At 52.1% G+C, this 22,212-nt stretch overlaps 2 protein-coding genes across 2 annotated transcripts; both read left to right on the top strand.

The window, feature by feature from the left end:
* Positions 1-2,704: 2,704 nt before the first annotated feature.
* On the top strand, positions 2,705-3,682 carry LOC102843112 (putative olfactory receptor 10AC1-like). Its single transcript, XM_006887258.1, has one exon. It carries the CDS (start codon positions 2,705-2,707, stop codon positions 3,680-3,682), a length of 978 nt encoding a protein of 325 aa, XP_006887320.1.
* Positions 3,683-15,648: 11,966 nt separating this feature from the next.
* On the top strand, positions 15,649-16,593 carry LOC102877379 (olfactory receptor 2F1-like). Its single transcript, XM_006887257.1, has one exon. It carries the CDS (start codon positions 15,649-15,651, stop codon positions 16,591-16,593), a length of 945 nt encoding a protein of 314 aa, XP_006887319.1.
* The last annotated feature ends 5,619 nt before the right edge of the window (positions 16,594-22,212 follow it).

The raw sequence follows: 22,212 nt of genomic DNA, 5'->3' as shown, positions 1-22,212 counted from the left end.
GCACACAGAAGACTGTGCCTCAGGAAAAACCTGAGATCCAGGAGCTGGATTATTTGGCTGCAAAGCCTGGTTCTATCACCCTGGTGCTAGTCCGCAGATGCTGTAATGCTAACCCAAAGGCCATATATCTGCAGTGGTTCGAACCCACCAGCAGCTCTGAGGGACAAAGACGGGCCGTCTCCTCCCATTACAATTTCCAGCCTCAGAAACCCAGTGGAGGGTCACTAGGAGCCTCAGGTGACTCTGATGAGAGTTGTACACCACCTGAATTTCTGAGCCTTGGTCCTCTCATCTGTGAAATGGGTGTAATACACGGTGACTACCGTCTGGTTGTTGCTAGGATGAAGGTGTTAGATGAATAGCTTTCTCTGGACTGAGGGCTGGAGTTTGTTAGCTGCTCTCTCGGACCCTGACAGCAGCCTCACCCGTGGGGAGTGGAAACATGCTGTCCAGTGCCCCATGTGCAGAGAAGCTGCCCCGCAGGGTCTCCAACCCGTGACAGTCTGGAAGCACAGAGTTAGTTAGATCAGTCTTGCAAGGATGGGTTTGAACCACTGACCTCTCAACTAATAACTGCTGAATCTTTTGCACCACCCAGGAAACTCAAGGAGCCGGCTAGTCTTGTGAGGTTAGCGGACACCTACAAGGCTGAGGTGATGGCTCTCCTGTCCCCAGGGCTGGGGCTCAAACCTGGAGGGTTCTCCTTGCCTCTGCAATTCTGCTGCCGGATGGACCTGGGCTTTAGATGGATGTCATCAAAGCAGTGAAGGTCAGGGCTCTCCATGAGAAAAGGCACCCCTACAAGTCTGAGGGTCTATGGCAACATTCCCCCAAAGCTCAAACCCACCCAAGACCCTCCTCCAGCTCCTGGGATTTCAGAGTGCCCTGGCTGGCTGGGAGGCCCTCTGGTGCACGGTGTGCTGCACTATTAACTGGAAGGTGAGCTGCTGTGCAGGGCAGAGTCCTGTGAAAATTTACCACCTCAGGGACCTGAGGGAGGGTCACCGAGAGTACAACTCCAGGCACAGAGCACAGGTTCTGACTGGCTGCTTTCAAAATATGATAGGGTGTCCTAATCTCAGGTTTGCTGTCATAGCAAGAGGCACTTGACCTGTTCCTGCACTGCTGGGCAGCGTGGCCATCTGTCTATTGCCCTCTCACCCCGAGGGAGGAGGAAAGGAAGATGTCAGAAGGATGACCAAGGCAGAGCTGGGACATCACACTGTAACCATGGCAGCTCTGTGGCCCCGGAGGACCACCATGCCAGCCACACATTCTCTGATCCACACCTGAAGCCACAGCACAGGTATGTCACATTCTGTTTTATTGTATGTGTTCTAAACCAGTGGAAAGTCATCGTAGCCCTCTCAGACCCACCTGTGTCACCCCCTGCTCCCCCCTTCCATGGTAGGAATCCTGAATCTGCAGGTGCTGCCATCCAGTGGCAGGAGTCTGGTGGCCGGGGACCATAGGGTCCCCCTCAAGGGCTCCAGGGTTGCAGACCCAACTCTCTGCAACAACCTCCCAGTGTCTGCCTCACCTGGGCCCTCACCTAGAGTTACAGGCACTGTTCTCTGGCTCACCGCTGGGGGGATACATCCTACCTCTGACATGGGCTGTGTACAATAAATCACAAGAGAAGTAACAGTAGAGTGCACTATTAAAACGTATTAAGAGATAAGGAAATAAAAGACGTCATTAATATGGATTTGAAAAAAGTCCAGTTTGCCCTCCGGATGCTCCGCTGCAGACACCCTTCTCCAGGCCCGTCCCCCACCGGGAGTGGGCAGGTCACCCAGCTGGCCTGCAGTGAGTCACACGGAGGAGGAAGTCGGGTCTGACACGATTCTGGACTGTGCTGCTCCCCAGAAAGACGGGTTGGCGCACACATGTCCCCTTCCGGTCTGGCAGAGAGCTAAAACACTCGCCAGGGCCAGGTACAGGCTGTTCCAGATTATTCCCAACGTGCCAAGGAGAGACAGGCCCTCCCACCCACCACTCCCTGCAGCCAGCTGTCTGGGGGGCCTGGCCAAGGGAGTTTCTCCGGATGGCTGGATAATATGGCTGTCTGGGGGGCCTCAAGCTTGTTCCAGCCTCCTCTGCGCCCACAGGGGGCCCTGGGTTCGCCTGGGTGTAGATCTGCCCCACTTTTCAGCAAGAATGGGACCTCTCCAGCCTCCAGAACTGGATTTCTCTGAAAAAAATATTAAAGAGTGTGAGATTACTTCTGAGGTCTTCTCCAGCGCGGGGTCCCTGACTCTGAGACCGCACAGCATACAACTGAGGAAGTCAAGGGGCTCGGAGTGGAGGGTACAGGCACACGTATCCCTGCAGCAGACAAGTCGGCCCCCGCAACGCAGGGAGATCACCACCCATACCTGATACTTGAGGGTGTGTAGGGTCCAAGAACTACTAAGTGGTCTATGGAGACCCAAGCACCGTTGGAAAGTTAGGTCAGGAGTAGAGTGCACTGGAAGAAACCGGAGAAGAGAGGGTGCAGGAACCCCAAGTTCACGAGAAAACCCATGACAGTGCTTTTCCCTGTGATGAAAAAGTGCACAGGAGGGGTGCCCCCGACACGCACCCCTCCAGCTCGCCCCGGCGCTAACTGCACTGTGTGTCTCCCTTCCTCCCCACGCCAGGCCCAGCCCATCCACAGCTCGTCCGCCCGCCCAGCGTGGTGCCCAGCAGTGCCCAGCGGCGCATGGACAGCGCCCTCAACACCAGCGTCCAGGGCTTCCTGCTGCAGGGTTTCTCCGAGTTCCCGCGCCTGCGGCCCGTGCTCTTCCTGCTGCTGCTGGCCGCGCACGTGGTCACGGTGGCAGGCAACCTGCTCATCCTGGCGGCCGTGGCCGCGGCCCCGCACAGGCCACCCATGCTGCTCTTCCTCGGCCAGCTGTCGGCCATCGAGCTGGGCTACACGCTGGTGGTGGCCCCGCGTGCGCTGGCCGACCTGGCGGTGCCCGGCCCCGCGCGCGCCCACCCCATCTCGCGAGCGGCCTGCGCGGCGCAGATGCAGCTCTTCGTGGCGCTGGGCGGCGCCGAGTGCTTCCTGCTGGCCGCCATGGCCTACGACCGCTACGTGGCCATCTGCCACCCGCTGCGCTACCCCGCCGTGGTGACGCCCGCGCTGTGCGCGCGCCTGGCGCTGGCCTGCTGCCTGGGCGGCCTGGCCGTGTCGCTCGGGCTCGTGGCCGCCGTCTTTCGCCTGCCCTTCTGCGGGCCGCGCGTGCTCGTGCACTTCTTCTGTGACATCACCGCGCTGCTGCACGTGGCCTGCACGCACGGCTACGTTGACGAGCTGCCGCTGCTGGGCGCCTGCACGGTGCTGCTGCTGCTGCCCGCCGCGCTCATCCTGGCGTCGTACAGCGCGCTGGGTGCGGCCCTACGGCGCCTGCGCGCGCCCGGCGGCCGCCGCAAAGCCGCCACCACGTGCGCCTCGCACTTGGCCGTCACCTTCCTGCACTACGGCTGCGCCACCTTCATGTACGTGCGGCCCAAGGCCGCCTACGCCCCGCGCCGCGACCGCACGCTCGCGCTCGTCTACACCAGCGTCACGCCGCTGCTCTACCCGCTCATCTACAGCCTGCGCAACCGCGAGGTCACCGCCGGCCTCCGCAGGGCGCTGGCCTGGCGGCGCTGGTCCATCGGCTGCCCGGGGCGGGCGCTGGGCGAGGCCTGACGGTGGACAGGCTCCCCCATCACCGGCCCCCACGCGGGGATCGTGCCAGGGGCACTGGGACCGACTCAGGACAGCTGCCCAGCTGTGGCCCCACCTTTCTCTCTTCCCTTGAAAAATGGCCAAAGACAGAGCAGGACCCTCCAGACCCAGGCTCCTCTCAGTAAACATCTGCTGGGTTCTCACCCGACCCCACCCCTTGCTGGGCCCTGCGCGGCCTGAGGCTACAGCGAAGAAAGTGTAGATCCTAACTGCCGAATCCAGGACAGCTGGGCAGAGTGCGCGTGACCAGGGCTCATCACCGATGGTGGAGGCTCACAGGACAGGACCTCGGAGCGGACCTGGGGGGTCAGAGAAGCTTTGAGGCAGAGGAGACAGCTACAAGCAGAACTGAAGGTGGGCAGGGGCTACCTCGGTGGCAGGGTGAGATACGCCTTGGTTGGAGGGCCTGGTCTCCGGTGGGAGGGCGTGGGACCCCTATATGAAGAGAAGGCTTTAATGCAGTCTGGAGAGCAGTCACCGGTGGGGCCCAGGCAGCAGCTGCAAGAGGACCAGGGTGTCCACAGAGGACAGAGATAATACAAGAAGTAGAACCACTGGGCCCTGGCAGGATACGGGGAGAGGAAGAAAGGAGGCTGTGGTAGGGTCCTGTGGCCACTATAACAAAGAACCACAACAGAACAGCCTACCATGCCAGAAATAGTTCTCACGGTTCAGGAGACCAGAAGTCTGCCATCAGGATGTGAGTTAGACTTCTTCCTCCCAAGCTGCTAGGAAAGGTGTTTCCTTGCTACTTAACCCAACAGTCCCAAATATTGCTTGCAGAGTGGCTGTATCTCTCCAGTGCCTGCCTCCATCATTTGAGTGTTTCCCTTTGTGTCTCTTCTTCATACAAAGACACCAGTAACTCTGGGTCAGGACCACCGTAATCCAGGATGACCTCACCTTAACGTAACTAAACTGCAAAGACACTATCTCCAAACAAGGCCACATTCACAAGTAACAGGTGGTTAGCATCTCAGTGTGTCTTAATGAGAGACACAAACCAATTCTTACAAAGCCAGGAACTCCTGCCATGAAGGTGAGGTATCAACCTCTGAGCCACCACTGCCCTCTTAGGTCCTCTTTAATCAAGGGCTACGTCCACTAGGAAGCTAAGGACGTAACAATGAAAATCATATTGGCCGTTTGGAGGAGGTGGCAGTGAGCATGGGGCTGGGTGGACAAGTGGGAGAAAGAGTGGGAAAGTAGATAGGACTCGGTACAGATGGCACTGAAGATCTAAGAGGCTGAGGAGTCGGGATGACGGGACCAGCAGGCTCGCTGAGATGTAGTGCACAGGAGGAGAGCCGGTCAGCCGGGAGAAGGGGGAGGTGACAGGTTGGCCTGTGTACAAGATGAACAGTCGGAAGTTGCATGTGTCAGAAGACTCGGGACTAGAGAAGCATTTGGACGTTTCTGGTAAGTCAATGAGGATGGGTGTGGCTGAGGTGGCCCACAGAGAGTGGGTCCAGTTTGAGCAGAAGCAGATCTGAGACCCCAAGGAGCATCACCATGACGGTCAGACTGACCGCTTTCTAAGCTTCATGCGAAGCATGGCATTCGGTCATTATAAAAACTCAGTGTGGAACACCACCTTCAACAAAAAACAAGAGGCAAGGAACAAAACCAAGCTTGGAAAACATCTGATCAGTGCCAAAGCTTGGTTTCTCTAATGCATGAAGATCTTTTTCAAACTGTAAGAAAAAGACCAGCAACCAGAAAGGAAAGGAGCAGAGGATATGAACGGACTGTTCATGGTGAAGAAAACGGTCGTGGTCTTTACTCAAAGGAGAGGAGTTTGAATTCACCAGCTCCTCCAGGAGAAAGGTGAACAGTGTCCCTCCAAACAGATTTGCCGCTGGCCACCGTACATGAAGGACATGGCACTGTGGCAGAACCTACTTGATGGCAGTGGGTGTGGTGTGGTTAGATCTGGTTTCATTGGAAGTTGTTGTTTATCGTCAAGTTAGGACCGGCACATAGCTGACCCTCAGAGACACTTAATTGCAAGGGAAGAGGTTGCCCATCTTTCTCCCGGGGAACAGCTGGCAGATTTGAACCACATGCCTTTGGGTTAACAGCACAGTTTCTTATTGCTAGGCCATCAGGTCTCTATAGGAAGAGAAAGGCAAAGTAAATTTAACAAGATGCCCTATTAATGGATTAACAACACTCTAAAAGGCGACAGTCTGAAGGGAGGGTGGGCATTCTCCTATGTTGTTGGTGGAAATATACCTGAGTCACTTCCCAGAGGGCTGCTGGGGAATGTAATTAAAGGCTTGCTCCATCTGTCCCAATAATGCCACTTCCCGGTTTTGATTCTATAGAGGTGCTTACCTGGTGGTAAAACACGTCTGTTCTAAAACAGTCATGACAGCACCACTCAGTAAATGTGCATGGGGAATGTTTTCCATATCAATCCGCATGTGAGTAGTTGGTTGGTTTTTCTTCGAAGTACTTTTAAGCTCCTGTCAATGAGTGATGCAGTTTTAGGTGTATTATCAGCAAGATCCCCTCCCTGGAGGACAGCGTGCTTGCTAAGGTGTCAGCAAAAGACAGGAAGACTCTGAGTGGTGGGGGGACTGGCATGGCAGCTCTAAGAGTGGCCTGCTTGGCTGTGCTGAGGGTCATTAGGAGTTGAAATCAGCTGAGAGGTAATGGACAGCGTGTTGGATATGAGGCAGCCTCAGATTTGTGTGGTTATGTGGAGAGAGTAGAGTGGACAGTGACGTTACAGAAGAGTCAGCCCAGTCCGGCTCTTCTGCAGGAACATCTGACCTTTCTTTCTGTTTGATTTCCATTCTGGAATGTTCTCACACGTCTTCTCAGGCTGATTCTTTACCATATGATACCATCTAAATGCAAATATTGACCTTCTCAAAGGGCAGCCTTCACGGAGCCCTCTATCTCCTCCTCTCCCCTCGCACCCTGTCAGTCTGTCCTCCCCGGTCATCAGTGACTTCACAGTCAATGTTGAATACCATCTTGTTTATGGGCTTCTTCCAAGAACAGGGTCTCTGCTCGTCACAGAATTCCCATTTCTAAACAGCACCCAGCACAGAATAGCTGCTCAATAAATATGTTGAATAATTAATGGGTTTATGTGTGTGGTATGCTAACATTTATATACAACATGTAGAATAGGATGTGTGTGCTTCTGTGTATCTAGGGTGTTTCAGAAACAAAAAACTTGTGGCCACATTAGAAGTTTAGACCCAGAGGAGCAGAGGTGGCGGGGTGAACCAGGGCATCCCTTCATCCTGGAAGTCAGGGTCAGCAGTAGGATCCTCCATTGTTAGGAAGGTCAGAATCTTACCTTTTATGCTCCTCATGGGGTGTGTGTGTGTGTGTGTGTGTGTAGTGGTGGTGATGGTGCAGTGATTAGGCTCCAGAGGCCGGGGTGGGGTGGGGGTGGGCGACGGGAAGCTGCTGAGCTCTCAGCAGGGAGGGGAGTGAAGGAAGAGGGTCCCCACAGGAGAATCTGCCATGAGTGGAGAGGGGGCAGCCTCATGAAAGCGCCAGGCTGGCCCCGGGAGCAGGTGGATGAGCCAGCGGAGGAGACACTGACTCGCCGTGTAGGTGGATCTGTACGCACGTCCTGGACCTGCTGGGATAATTCTTGGGGAATACTAGTTCAGTCTGTTTTGTCTTTATTATTCTAATGTATCCCAGATAAATCTGTTGGCTTAGTGGTAAGGAGTTGGACAGCCAATGCGAAGGTACACAGTTCAAATCCACCAGCTGTTCCGTGGGAGAAAGAAGAGCACTCTTCCACGTGATTTACTGCCTCAGAAAACCCTGGCAGGTCAGCTGTGGGTTGTTTCTGACATGATGGGCGCACAGCCACAGCAACCAGATTCCAGGTGGTTCTGAGAAGACTGGAGCCGCGGGCCCTTCAGACTTAACCCCCTGAGGTTCTCTAACTGAGGGGCACAGAGACCTCAGCATCACCTGAGCCTTCCCCTCTGGCAGTGGGATGAGAAAGGAGAGGAAGCAAAGTGTCCTGATAAAGTCCCTGGGACAAAAGTGACGGGATATGGAGACATCCAAGCTGTCCCTGTAGTGTGAGAAAGGCCCTGTAATGCCAAGGTCTTAGGGGCGGGGGCAGGAAGAACAGTGTCTGAAGGTGAGTCTGGACATGCACCTGGCTACCACCAGCAGGGGGTACTCGTGAGTTCCCAGTGCTCCATGGGGAGGAGCTGAAGGCAGCAGAAAGAGCCGGACTCCCTGAGCCTGTCAGCCCAGTGCAGAGAGAGCACTGTTACAGCCGACAGCAACAGGGGGTCCCTATGGGGTCACACAGTCCAGCCTCAGAGGTGGTGTGTTGGTGTGCATGCACACGCATCTGTGTGATACACGTATGCGTGTATACGTGTGTAGTGTGGTGCAGTGTGTGTGTGGTGTGTATGCATGTGTGAGTGTGCGTGCATCTGTGCATGTGGGTAAATGTGTGTCTGTACGTGGTGTGATTCACCCAGTAAGCTTGGGCAGTGAGAGAGCATAGGTAACTCACTGCACTGCACCCCATGTGTCTGGGTACTGAGGTAGCAGACCTGGCACTCGCCACCTCGACAGTTCACAGTTACCACAGTGGTAAGGAACGTGCGTGATCCAGCGGTGTGCGCTGAGATGTGAGGTGTGGAGAAGCTGCCTGTGTTGCTTCGGGCTGGGTGTCAGCTTGGTGGGGCCCCAATCCTCACTGGTTTGACAGTTACTTAGATGTCATTATTTGCCAATTCGTGATCTCTTCATCTTCCCCCCCCCCCCGAATGTCAACTTTTGTTTAATGACCTTGTGTTTGGGACCTAACTATACTTAACTGTCCAGTGTTAACACATAATAAAGCAGTTTTGATAAAATGGTTCTTTAATTATCACTTACCAAGTCCTGCTTTTTCCTACCACCACTACCTACCTCTAAAGTGGTTTCTCACAGATCACATGGTCATCCGTACACAGGAAACTCAGACCTGGAAATACCGTTTGGTTTTAAGCTATTCCTGGGTATGGACATGGAAACAAAGCAGTGGTCAGTTCCTGGCTGTCAGAACCACGGAGAGATGAGTTATAGCCAGGACTACTGACGTTTAAATCGGGCCGGGTCATCCACAGCTCAGTGACTTGCTTCTCAAAAGGTGTGTCTTCACATTCTGTTGGAGCTGAGCTGGGGGAAAGTTAATGAAATGCACAGAGGTGAGTGGGAGAGAACATAGCCGGGAATGAGACGGGAGCAAACTGTTCACAGTGATGAGGAAGTCTGCGGCAGAAAGATAAGAGAGCCGGCCAGCATGTAGTTAGGAAGTGGGCAGTGAGAGAGCAGACACGCAGGGGTGGCAGGGAAGGCCCAGCCAGGCAGTGACCCTGGAGCTGCACAGCGCAGAAGATGCATCCTGTCCAGGGGCTGGAGGACCGAGGAGTGTTTGAAGAATTGGCTTCTTCAGTGACCCTCTTGGTGTGGAACAGGCTTGAAGGAGAGGATTTCTCCCGTCTTGAGTTTGGATCCCCTCCCATAATGGAGTGACTCCATTCCCAGGCCTCAGAAGCTCGTAGGAAAGCAAGCCTACATACAAATGAAGTACATACTGGAAAGCATAGGCAAACACAACCACCGGGTCCTTAAGGCCTAACCCAAACTTTTTGTTTCACAGATTAAGAATCTGAGACTAAGGACCAAAGTCATAGAGCAAGAGCCATTCTGCAGGCCCTAGTCCAGAATGTGAAGTAAAACTTCCATTCCTGGACCAGCCTCAGAGGGCCAGATCTTTTAGATAATGAAGTCTTGTTAAATGGCCCATAACTATGGGGGAATTCTTTCGAGTTCCTCACCAAAAAGTCTTGCGTTTTCATTTCTTCTTAACTAAAGACCCATCTCTAATTCCTGTTGGTTCAATGGACCTCACACTCATTCTTTGCTGTCAAGTTCGAAGTGACTCCCAGCTGACCCTCAAGTAGGTTTTCAAAGGCTATAAATTGCATGGGAGGATATTGCCCATCTTTTCCCCACAGAGCAGCTGGTGGATTTGAACCACTTGCCTTTGGGTCCACTTCACAACTCCTTACCCACTAGGCCACAAAAGCTTCTCTTAGTATCAACCATCATATGTAAACAATGAGAGTAATGTCAAGTGATCTCAAATGGATCTAAAAGAATGTCTATTTGTGCTTCCCAGGACACTTAATTTTGCCCATGCAAAACTTTGACCTAGACAAAGAGGCTCTTCTGTGAACAGAGCAAGGAAAATACATAATTTAAAATTAAGAAAAGTGCATGTCAGGGTTGTAGCCTTTCTCCATACCTATTCATTCTAAGGGCTAAGAAAATTATTCGAGAAGCTATATTCTATGAAGAAGAGACTGGCTTCAGGATTGGAGGAAGACTCATCAACAACCTGTGTTATGCAGATGACACAACCCTGCTTGCTGAAAGTGAGGAGGACTTGAAGTGCTTGCTGCAGAAGATCAACCAATACAACCTTCAATATAAATTGCATCTCGATGTAAAAAAAAAAAACAAACCCAAACATTCTCACCACTGGATCTACAGGCAACATCATGATAGAGAAAAGTTTGAAACTCAATGGCTTCATCTTCCTTGTATCCACAGTCAATACACTTCATGCCAGCATTTAGGAGATCAGTATTGCACTGGGGAAGTCTGTAGCCGGTGACCCCCAAATTTGCAGAGCGATGATGTTAGTTTGAGGACTAAAGTATTCCTGATTTGGGCTATGGTCTTTTCAGTCACTTGCTGTGTTACTGAGAGCTGGAGAGTAAGGATAGCAGAAGTCATGCCTTTGAGCTGTGAGGTTGGAGAAGAGTGCTGAATATCCCATGGACTGACAAGAGAACAAACAGGTGTGTCTTGGAGGAATGCAGCCAGAGTGCTCCCTGGAGGCAGAGGTGATAAAGCTTTGTCTCATATACTTTGGGCATGTTGCTAGGAGAGGCTATTATTCATTGGACAGGGACATCATGCTTAGGAAGGTGGAGAGATGGCAGAGGCCTCAACCAGATGGCTTGGTGCCGTGACTACAGCAGTGGACTAACGTGTGTCAGCGATCATGAGAACGACACAGGCTAGGACAGGAGGCAGATGTGTTTTTTTGTAGGTCGCTGTGAGTCGTACTTGATGACTCCTAACAATAACAACATCCTGTCCCATTGTTTTCTGTGTTCCTGGTTAGAGAGAGGAAAATCCTCGACAAGCTGGATTGACACAGTGCCTGTAGCAATGGACTCAAGGATATTAGAGATCTTGAGAACGTCTGTCTCAGCATAGGGCAAGGGTCAGATCTACTGTCCATAGGGTCACTGTGAGTTGTAGTCAACTCAGTGGTTCCTAACAAGCAGTAATTCCAGAGAAGTGCGTATCACTTTGTGGAGGGGTCTAAGAACGAGGAGATAAGCTTGGCAAAAGCTGCCAGAGCTGTAGGTGGTATGAACAGATGCTGTGGGGGCATTCCATGGAAATGTGATCTGGGAGACCACCAAAAGGCCTACGGGAAGGCTTCCCTGACAGTGAACTCGGGACTTCTCGGTGACTCCCAGGCCATAGACATAGAGGCTCCCCTGATGTCCTCACTAACCTTGGTGTACAGGGCAGGGGAGCTTGGCATTCACCCCCACTTAGGAAGGAACCCTAGCTCTGACGCCTCCGCTCCTCGTCCCCTCTCCAGGAGGCCCAGCCTTGTGTAGATGACCTGCACACTCAGCTGTGAACAACATGTTGGCTACTATCCGAGTCTATCCAGAGGCAGGACTATCCAGAGCTGCCCTTCAGGGTTTGCAGGACTGTGGATCAGAGGGTTCCTGAGGGCGGGGATGATGAGACTTGGTCTCGCGTGTGTTTGCCGTGTTATCAGGAGGGGCAAGTCCTTGGAAAAAGACACCATGGTGGGAAAGGTAGAGAGGTCAGACCAAGAGGAGAGCCTCAACACGGTGGATTGACCTGTGACAGCACTGGACTTGAGGATGATGGACGCGGGGCAGCGATGGCACAAGACAGGACAGGGTTCAGACCTGTTTCCAGAGTCACCAGGAGCGGCAGTTGACTCAACACCTAATCTTTATTCCATTTCAACTCCAGTTTCAACAAGAAGTCTTTACAAAATCAAATTGCCCCAGCTTTCTACTGCAGAGAGACTGCTGGATTCAAAGCCTTGGCTCCTCTGTTAGAAGCCGAATGCCTCAATCACAGCACCGCCAGAGCTCGATGTGTGTAGGTTTCAGAAGCTGTAGTCTCAGCCATCCTAACGGTGCCATCACCCCAGCTGGACCAGGGAGAGTTCATTAGCATAGGAACAAGGATAATTAAAAGTTTTCACAAAAATAGTTTCAGAATATTTATTCCATGGAGAGACTGGAAGGAAGGGTGGTGGCTGAGGGTGGAGAGATAGGGGAAGAATGAGGGAAAGAACAGGGTAATTGCCCCCTGGGGAGCCCTGCATTCTTGGAAGCTATCAGCCAAGACTGAGTGAGTCATCCAGCACCCGGAAGAGGCTGGACTCCTGCTCCAGGACTTTCGGAGATAACATGTGCCTCTCCCACCATCTGAACCCCATAGGTGAGGGGAACACTTGATGCTGAGAGCCCCCACAGGGGAGGGCGGGAGGAAGAGGCCGGATCCCAGATCCTGGGGAACAGGTGAGACTGTCCTGGGATACCCCCGCCCCCGGCACTCCTCTTACCAGGTGCAGCTGAGGGAGCTTGGGGTCCTCCCTCAATGACCCTTCCCTCAGCAGGCCTCACCCGGGGAGTGTTCCATCAGCAGAGCCCCAGTGTTCAGTGTATTCAGACATTGGTGCCAGAACTAGGAAGGAGGCAACAAGGAGAAGGTTCTGCTCGGCGTCTGTTTGCATTATTTGGGGAACCAGAAGAAACCGAGATCAACTTAGCAAGAAACAAGAACCATGGGAAGACCTACCTGCTACTGTCAAGTCCATTCCAGCTGACGGTGACCCCACAGGACACAACAGAACTGCCCGCAAGCTCCCAAGGCCATGAATCTTTGTGGAAACAGTCAGGTTTGTCTCTCTCAGAGCAGCTGGTGGGTTCAAACCCTTGACCTTTCAGTCACAGTCTAGTGCTTAGTCACTGCACCAGCAGGGCTCTTTATAGACAGATTCGGTCTTTTTCTAGAAAAGGGGTTGGTGACAAGTCACAGCCATTTATGAAGCCAAATTTCCGTAGGAGGAGCTTGTCGGCCCTGCTCCGGTGGACACATGGGGTGTCTTCAGGGCTCCCCACTCTTGAGTTACCTGGCATGGTCTTTAGAAGGAGGCTCCTGTTTCAGAAGCCACAAGTTGTCATCTTGACGCCGAAGGTTCTCCAATCTCTGCTGCCCTGCCCTTTCTCCTGAGCCCCTGGTTTTCAGTTCACCCTGCTCCCACTCACTGCCATCCCCAGAGTGTTACCGTGTGATGTGAATGCTTTGATCCCGAAACCCACTAGTGCATTCTGCCCCTGACCCCCTGCAGCCCCACTGGCCATCTGTAGCCCCACTGACCACCTAGGCCCCACTGACTGCAGTTAGAGAGTTCAAGGTCTGAAGAATTTCTTTTTCTTCGTAACATTTTAAACTGCAGTTTCTGTATAGTCACGGTGACGGGGGCTAGAACAACCTCTCCAGAGCCAGAAGAACCTTGATGTTGATCTAATCGAACTTGCTCATTCTGCAGAAGAGACTGTGATTCAGAAACACAGCTAACTAGCCAGAGATGCCTGGACAGTTTGTTGAGACAGGCAGATTCAAAGTAGGTCTCTGTGCTCAGTGTGAATCAGCTTAAACCACAGCGACTTTTCCAAGAAGCACATGCGTGGGCTGTTCCTGGGCTGTTGGTGCGACTCTCTGACTGTTTACACAGCTCGGCTCTGGTTCTCCGGTTACTGGGCTCGAGGCTCCGGCTTTCCCTGTGGCCCTCCGATGAGGTCATGGTGACTCATTCTCTCTCCCTTTCTACCAGACTGAGATCCTGCAGAGGAGGACGGGCCGTGTTGAGTCCTGCCACCACGGGACTTGACTTCCTCAGTGCTCAGAAGTGTTCATGAGAAGAGCAAACTGGAATGAAATTCTCTGTTCCGTAACCCTGAAAAAGACTGTCTTCATAACAACAGCTTCTCATCTACACAGGATGTCACTACTCTGTGGGCTGAGATAGGAACACCCGCTGGACAGGATAGGAGTGTCCATGCTGCTGGGGCAGGTCCCGTGACCACATATCCAGGCGACAGGGTTTGTGCAGAGGGGACTCTGGCCCACATTCTGTCCCCTCTGCAGCCTTCATGGTGCATGGCCCTCCTGGTTCTCGTCGCTAATCACTGGGCCCTGGTGACCTTGTTCACATGGACCTGGGGTAAGACAGCCACTAGACCAGCCAGTCAGTCGCCCTCAGCCCCAGGCTGTGACGCGTGAGCAGAGCAGAGGTGGCCGCACTGGGCGCTCAGGCCGAGAAGTGGATCGCTGGGTCATTCTTGGAAGGTGCCTGCGGGTGGACTGGAACGGCCAGCCTTTCCGTCAGCAGCTGCAGGTACACACTGGTTCTCAGTGACCTCCCCTCGCACATCACCGACTCCCCCAGCCTGGAATCGATGCATCGAGGTTTTCAGCAGATGACTTCACCAGTTAACCTGTCAGTTACCTTCGCAGCTGGGAGGACTGTCAGGACTCGCATTTCAGGGCCAAAAAACCGATGGTGTGTCCCTTCTTCCAGACTATCGGGAAGTCGCTGACCCAGGACGCTGGCGGCGGAGAGCTCAGGGCCCCCCTCTGGCTGCTCAGCGGGGTCCAGTCTCTGGGTTCAGTCCCTGCAGGCCCCACACCCTCCTCACCCTCCTCGCCCACCTCTTCCTCCTCACCCTCCTCGCCCACCTCGCAGGACATCACTCGCCAAGCCGCACCTGAGCAGGGGCCCCCTGCCCACCTGTTCACTAAGGCAGAAACAGAGCGGCGTGGGATTTAATTACAGAACTACAGACTTAATTAGTGGGGCACTGACCTCTTTCCTTCTACACTCGGCACGATCGCATGCAATTAATTTTTGTCATCATTAATTGAATCACTGTCCCTGGTTAGATTGTGAGGACCCAGCAGCGCACACGCCGGCCTCTCGTTTGGTGCTGTCTCCACATTTGCTGGGAGATGCTTGTTCACGAATTTCACTTTCTCTTGACGGGCAAAATGAGAATGATGGGAGGATTCCTCTCCAGGCGGTGAGCTCGGCCAGGCCCTCCCTAACACCTGAGGAGAAGCTGGGGCAGCCTGCAGGGAGGGTGTCGGGAGACCACCTGCTGCTTCCCGCCTCTCCTCACCCCCCCTTTCCCTCCTCTTCCTTCTCTTCCTCTTGCTTTCTTTCCTCTCATTTTCTTTCTACACTGACATGGTCCCCTCTGCACTAGGAACTGCTGTTGTCAGCATCACCGAGTCACCTCTTGCTGGTGACCCCAGGCCTGTTGGAATGACGCCCTGCCCAGCTTGGCGTGGTCGCACACTCTGGTCTCCTGATTATTCAGATGTTGAGCGCCAAGCCGTTCTTCTGCCTCGTTCCTCTCACTTGGGAAGCTCAGCCCAGCCCCTCGTCAGTGTCACAGCAGCACAGAAGCCTCGGCCACCAGATGGAAGCGTGGCTGCAAATGGAACCTGGGAGAAAGACCTGCCACTGAGCTGCCTTCGCCTCGTTGGGAGGAAACCGACGCTAAAGCAGAGGGAAGATTTCCTCGCTGAGTGAGAAGAACAAGTGTGTGCCCCCGGAGACTTGTCCCCCAGCCTGAACCTCCCCACGTCACAGAGGAAGGGGTTGGTGGTCAGGGACTCCAGTCCTGCCCCAGCCTGTTGAGGGATCAAGGGCCAAGGGCCACACACAGATCCAGAGACAGCGACCTTCGTTTACTCCCTCATCTCCTCTGCGCCCCGCAGTCCGGCCTTTGCACTCCATGAGCAAGGACAACCTGACCTGGGTGAGTGACTTCATCCTCACGGGCCTGTCCAGGGACCCGGCGGTCCAGGCTGGCCTCTTTGTCCTCTTCGGGGCCGCCTACCTGGTGACCCTGCTGGGGAACGGGCTCATGGTCCTGCTGACTGGGCTGGACGCCCGGCTGCACCTGCCCATGTACTTCTTCCTGGGCCACCTGTCGGTGGTGGACATCTGCTATACGTCCAGTGGAGTGCCCCAGATGCTGGTGCACTTCCTCCAGGAGCACAAGACCATCTCCTTCGCGCGCTGCGGGGCCCAGCTCTTCTTCTCGCTGGCCCTGGGCGGCACCGAGTTCCTGCTGCTGGCCGCCATGGCCTACGACCGCTACGTGGCCGTGTGCCAGCCCCTGCACTACGTGGCTGTGATGCGCCCACCACTGTGTGTGGCGCTGGCGGCCGCCTGCTGGCTGGTGGGCCTGGCCAACTCCGCGGTGGAGACAGCCGTCACCATGCGCCTGCCCACCTGTGGGCGCCGTGTGCTCAACCACGTGGCCTGCGAGACGCTGGCGCTGGTGCGCCTGGCCTGTGTGGACGTCACCTTCAACCAGGCGGTCATCGTGGCGTCCAGCATCGTCGTGCTGCTCGTGCCCTGCTGCCTCGTGTCCCTGTCCTACGGCCACATCGCTGCCGCCATCCTGCGCATCCGCTCCAGTCAGGGCCGCCGCAAGGCCTTCAGGACCTGCGCCTCCCACCTGACCGTGGTGTCCATGTCCTACGGGATGGCCCTGTGCACCTACCTGCAGCCCCGCTCGACCGCCTCTGCGGAGCAGGACAAGCTGGTGGTCCTCTTCTACGCCGTGCTCACGCCCATGCTGAACCCCCTCATCTACAGCCTGCGTAACAAGGACATGCAGGCCGCGCTGGGCCGGCTGCGCAGGGGGCCCCCAGGGGAGAGGACAGGGTGACCGTGTGGTGCACGGCCGGACCACCTCGCGGCACAGTGAGCGTGTGAACATGACTGTGTGTGAATACATGAGGGTGCGCGTGTGAGCACTGGTACGTGTCAGTGTGGGTGCACACGTGTGCATGAGAACGTGTGTGTGGTCATGTGCCTGGATGTGTGTGTGAATCTAAGCAAGAGTGTGGCAGTGTGGAGTCGAAGCTGCATGTGTGCATATGAGTGTATGTGTGTGCGTACATGGGAGTGCAAGGAGGAGGGAGTGTGTACATGGATGTGTGTGTGCTGTGTGCACCTGGGTGTGAGTGTATGTGTGTGTGCATGTGAGCAAGTGTGCATTTGTGAGAGGGCACATGGAGGTGAGTGTGGACGTGTGACTGTAAGTTGAGGGGGTACACGTGTATGTGAAAGGTTGTTGTATGTGAGGTGTGTGCACAGGAGAGGCAGGAGGACCGCCATTCACACTCCTGTGTTGTTGTTGTTGTTGTTTGGCCCCAGCGAGTCAGTTCTGCGTCAGCGACACCTTGTACCCCAGCATGGACCGCATCCTCCCGATTGCGGCTGGACCTGAGCCTTCTCTGTAGATAATGAGGAAAGAGTTTTCTTCTGGACTCTAATTTTGATCTTTGACTTAATCCAAAATATGAAATGACAACCGTCTGTAAAGATACACACCCAGCAGAAGCTGAACAGTAAACCAGGCGGGGGAAAGGAAAGATGAGTGAACTCAGGCCGAGGGTGCACAGTTACCCCATGAAAGTCGTTCGTGGTAAACTCTGTGCTGAGCTGCATGTGGAAGATTCCCTACAGCCAATCAAAAGGGAGAAAGGAAAGGGGAAGCTGTCCAATGGCCTAATCCACTGTGCCTCTGGGATGGAGCGGGCCTGAGGCCAGAGGGCAGCGGTCATCATGTGACTCACACACGGCCCGCCCAGGGCACTGGGGCAGGAAGTCACACAGTCCTTGTCACAGAGGAGCAGCTGTCCATGAGAGGCACTGTGACACCACTGGGTGCACACCTCTTCAGTCTCCTGTGACCAGGGGTCAGAGGTGCAGCTGGCAAAGGGCCTGAGGGCCCTGAGGGCCGACTGGACAATGTGGTCAGAGCCCACACCTGACCAAACACAGGCCAGGCCACACACGGCGAGGGAGAAGCTGGGAAGGAGCCCACGAGCTCCAGAAACACTCGTCTGTGCTTCCAGTCCACTGATAAGGCTTGAGGAAAGCTGGTGCTTCAACCTCAGGCCGCACAGGGGCCCTGTCACCCCAAATGATAGCGAGAAGGACTTGTAAAGCCACTCCATAGCCTCTCAGATCCAAACACAACTCGTCTCTGCTTCATCTTGCTCACAAAACAGAAAAACTTAACTTGGGAAAGATTTGAACTTGGGTTTTTTTCACCTGCTGAGAAAATGCCAGCGAGCTGGGGAGAAGGGAGTGAATGGGCTTTAAACTTTGCAGTAGAGCTTTTTCAGTTAGCATTTCAGACCTTTGTCTAAACTCTTCATTCTTCTCCACGATTCCCAGTCATCCATTCCTTTCTCCAGTCCCTTGCAAAGCCCTTCCCCAAGCAAAGCCGCAGCACTGGGTTTGGGCCCCGGTGCTGCGTGTGGATCAGCAGAACAAGCTCTTTCTCCTCCCAGGCTGGTGAGAGAGAGAGAGCGTAAGCATTTCGAACTAGATGCGGTTGTGTTTATCCATCTCACACAGCTCTGGAACGTGCAACTTTGAGTCATGTTCTCTGAACCTTTTCACATAGCCTGGTGGCTAACAGGTCACCCAAGTAACTTTGCAGGCAAACTGGTGTATGTTTCTGAAAAAATGTTGTATAATGTCAAATATCATAGTTGTTGTTTTGTGTGCCTTCGAGTCAGAACCAAATCATTCCTGACCCTCAAATGGGTTTTCAAAGGCAGTAAATTTCTCGGCAAAAGACTGCCCACCTTCTCCTGTAGAGCACCTAGGGCATTCAAACCATGGGCCTTCGGGATTGCAACATAGCTTCTTTTCTTAAAAAAAAAATTATTATTCTCTTTTGTGTATGTGTACCGTCAAATCAGATCTGATTGCCCCTCCTTCTCCAGCTGAGCATCTGGTAGATTTGAACCACATACCTCTAGGATTGCAGTTCAGCTTCTTGCCACTAGGCCACCAGAGCTCCTTGTTAAAACATTAAACATAATTAAAATATACGTTTTGTTTGTAAAATAACACACATCCATTCTCCATGGCAGTTGTGCACACAGGTAACTTGTCCAAAAAAGACATCAATTCATTAAAATGCAGTTTGATAAAAATAGGGGGTAAAAATATCATTCCAATTACTCCCACTGGGGAAAAAAAAAGTCTCGTGCTTCGAAAGCCCATTCTGAGCAGAATGATTCTTGAGGTGATGTTTCAGAGATGATTAAATGAAAGAAATGATAGGAAAGTTCCATATGAACACTTAAAATATAATTCACAGCTGAATATTGACCACAGGCTTCCATTAATTTTGCCATAAAATGATGAGCCAAATAAGAGAGTTAATTCATGGGATAATTGTGCCTAAAGTTCACCCGATTTTTCAGACAAAACCCCAAACTGAGACACCATGACTTCCAATGTATTAAACAAGAAGTTAGAGCACATTTGCCTTAATGTGATTGAAGTGAAGACTTTGAACAGGTCACTCCCCTCGCTGCCTGAGGCCTTGATGACACTGCCTGCCTTGGGAATGTCTTCCACGTGCTCCCAATGTTCATCCTCTTATCCTAACCCTTCCGCCTTCCGAGCTTTATCCCTGGAAATACGCTGCTTTTTTGGTCTTTTGGTTGACTCTAGAAGTATGTTTCTCCCTGGAGTTAGCGATCGTCTTACAGGCATGTCTGCTGGTAGGCCAGAAGTAGAGCACAGGATGGTTCCTGTCCAGGTGTGAGGGTGACTAAGGGCCATACTCTTGGGGTTCCACGAGTTTACCAGATGTAAGCTTTGCCTTTTTTAGAATTTGAGGGTTTTCCCTACCTTTTCCTCCCACTCTATCAGAGCTTTGCATTGTGATCTCTGGAGAGGTCTGCACAGGCAACCGGGCACCACCATCTAGTGCTTCGTGGATCTCGGCAGCCCAGGATCACACGGTTCCACTGTACAATCTTTGATTTGCTCCACTTCACTTTGCGCTGATTGGAGAGAGACTAGTAGTCACAGCTTGGATGACCACTTGCAAATAATGCCTATTTTCTGTAGAATGTTTATCATGTAGGGGACCAAATCCCTGTAGTTTCAAAGTATTACTCTGATTGCTCCTCAGGATCCAGCCCAGAGGGAACCCCAAATATAATGTTAATGAAGAAGGTAGTGAGGCTGGAGCCCTCATTCCGTGAGCTCATAGTCTTGGGTACAGAGCACTCACGTATGGGGTCTTCACCACAAACTTTAAACAGCTATGTAACTACCTATAAACTGTTATTTATCAAACAATAAATCAAGGGGCTCTGGTGGCCTAGTGGCAAGAATCTGTGCTGCAATCCCGAAGGCACAGGGTTCGAGGCCACCAGCTGCTGCGTGGAAGGATAGTCAGTCTCCTCCCGTGCGATTAACTGCCTCTGAAAACCTGTCAGACGGTCAGCTACAGGTTGGTTCTGACTCGATGGCACACAATAACAGCAACATTAAACAATAATACAACAGTGAAGCAAAAAGGATAAAAATTTGATAGGGGGAAAAAAGCTTACTTGACTAACTTAAAATCCACAAATTCTTGGCTCTCGATGTGCGTTCCAACCTTTCTAGAGTGCACCTTCATTCATCTCGGCACAGTTCACAAGGCAGGAAGGCGGAAGCAACCTAAATGCATAACAGCAGAGGACTGGGTAGACCAGCATCTGGCTGTCCGCACAGCACGACGGGCTCAACCAAGCACTGGCACCTGCTGGGGTGTGGGTCACCTTGAAATCATTATTCTCTCATCATGGGGGTGGGGGAAATATGGCCCTAGCTGCAAAATCTAGACTAAGCAAGTGCACAGAGATCACGATTAGTCAGTGGTCACCACAGGTGAGCGAGGAAGGGGACGGGAAGGTGTACCCGGAGAAGGCGTGCTCCTCCTAAGGGCAAGAGGAAGAGTTGCAGACAGAGAGGAGCAGCTTGTAAACATGATGAACTTAACTGACGCCATTGACTTGCACATGCAAAAAAGGTTGAGAGGGTAAATGTTTGCCGTTTCCCCTCATTTTGTTAAATGTTTAGCAAGGTATTTTATCACAGTTTCTAAGAAAAGCTTCCTGAAAGCACAATCATGCCAAGGTATTTAATAAGTTGTTCTAATACTTTCTCCCTTAGTGAATTTCCGGAAACCGTATCATGAAATGAAATATTATAAGGCTAATAATATTTTTCAAAGACATTTAATGTTTCACTGGAACTTGTTTATCCAAGACTTAACCTAAACCATGAGGAATACTTTGCATGAAAGTATATGTCTAATTTTAAAATAGAAAAAATGTAAACCACTATGTCATAAACTTGGCAAAGTCCATGTAATGTGGTGTGGTAAGGGATCCAACTTAAAATGCTCATAAAATTTTTATAATATTTCATTACAAATTTAGCAGAAATATGATATTATTACAATAAAAATTCTTTTTACGAAATCTGTAGAGCTGTGTATGCAAAAAGTAAACTTAGAAACCTTTTCTTTGAGTCTTCAGGTTTAGGAAGAGAGATCTGACTTTGTAAAAGTTAGTCACAGTCAAAGGACATGTCCCAGCATCTGTTCAAAAATGACTAGACAGACGAGGAAACAAAAATATGATTCATCAGTGGAACAAGTCAGCGAACACTCGGACACAGAGCACACATTAGCAGAGAAGTGCTTTCTGATAGCTACTGTGGACATGCTGCAGGTGATCCAGGAGATGAAACGAAAACACAAACATGAGAGAAAAGGAGAACTTTTAAAAGAACCAAACAGACCTTCTAGACATTGAAAAAGGAAAAATTAACTAGATGGGATCATTATTTCAGGCAGAAGAGAAGGCCAGTGAATCTGATGGTCCAGCATTAGAATCCATGCAATAGGACAGGAAGAAAGAGTCCTGAAAAAAGGAGGAATCGAACTGTGAGATCTTGCCGAGCTGACTAGTATAAGTGTCACTGTGCTCCTAACACAGGAAGAGAGACTTTCAAAATGGTTAAAGAACTATGGACTGCAGTATGGCGCTTCTCAAAAAGTTGCAAATGGGAATACCATTTTACGCAGCAATTCCACTACTGGGAACATACCCCAAAGAGGCCATAATTGCCACCCAACCAGATATATGTACACCTATGTTTATCGTGGCTTTGTTCACAATAGCAAGGAGTTGGAAACAACCTAACAACGAATGGATAGAGAAGCTGTGGTATATTCACACAAGGGAATACCACACTGCATTGAAAAACAAGGAATTCATGAAATATTATACAAAATGGGTGACCCTGGAGGACATTATGCTGAGTGAAATATCTCAGTCACAAAAGGACAAATATTGCATAGGGCCACTGTTGTAAAATGGGACTAACATCGGGGTTGGGGGGAGGCTGAGAAAGATGGGATAGATTATGTATACTGCATTGAAATAGATGAGAGAGAGAACTATTTAAAAGG

This window comes from Elephantulus edwardii, unplaced genomic scaffold (assembly GCF_000299155.1).
Source record: "Elephantulus edwardii isolate Elephantulus edwardi_28Jun2011 unplaced genomic scaffold, EleEdw1.0 scaffold00055, whole genome shotgun sequence".
Lineage (NCBI taxonomy): Eukaryota > Metazoa > Chordata > Mammalia > Macroscelidea > Macroscelididae > Elephantulus > Elephantulus edwardii.
Note: the sequence above shows the minus strand (reverse complement) of the source record. Positions and strands in the feature narration are given on the sequence as shown.

What these genes read in the sequence shown, in the direction of transcription:
- LOC102877379 (XM_006887257.1), top strand. Translation starts at nt 15,649, where the DNA reads ATGAGCAAGGACAACCTGACCTGGGTGAGTGACTTCATCCTCACGGGC.
- LOC102843112 (XM_006887258.1), top strand. Translation starts at nt 2,705, where the DNA reads ATGGACAGCGCCCTCAACACCAGCGTCCAGGGCTTCCTGCTGCAGGGT.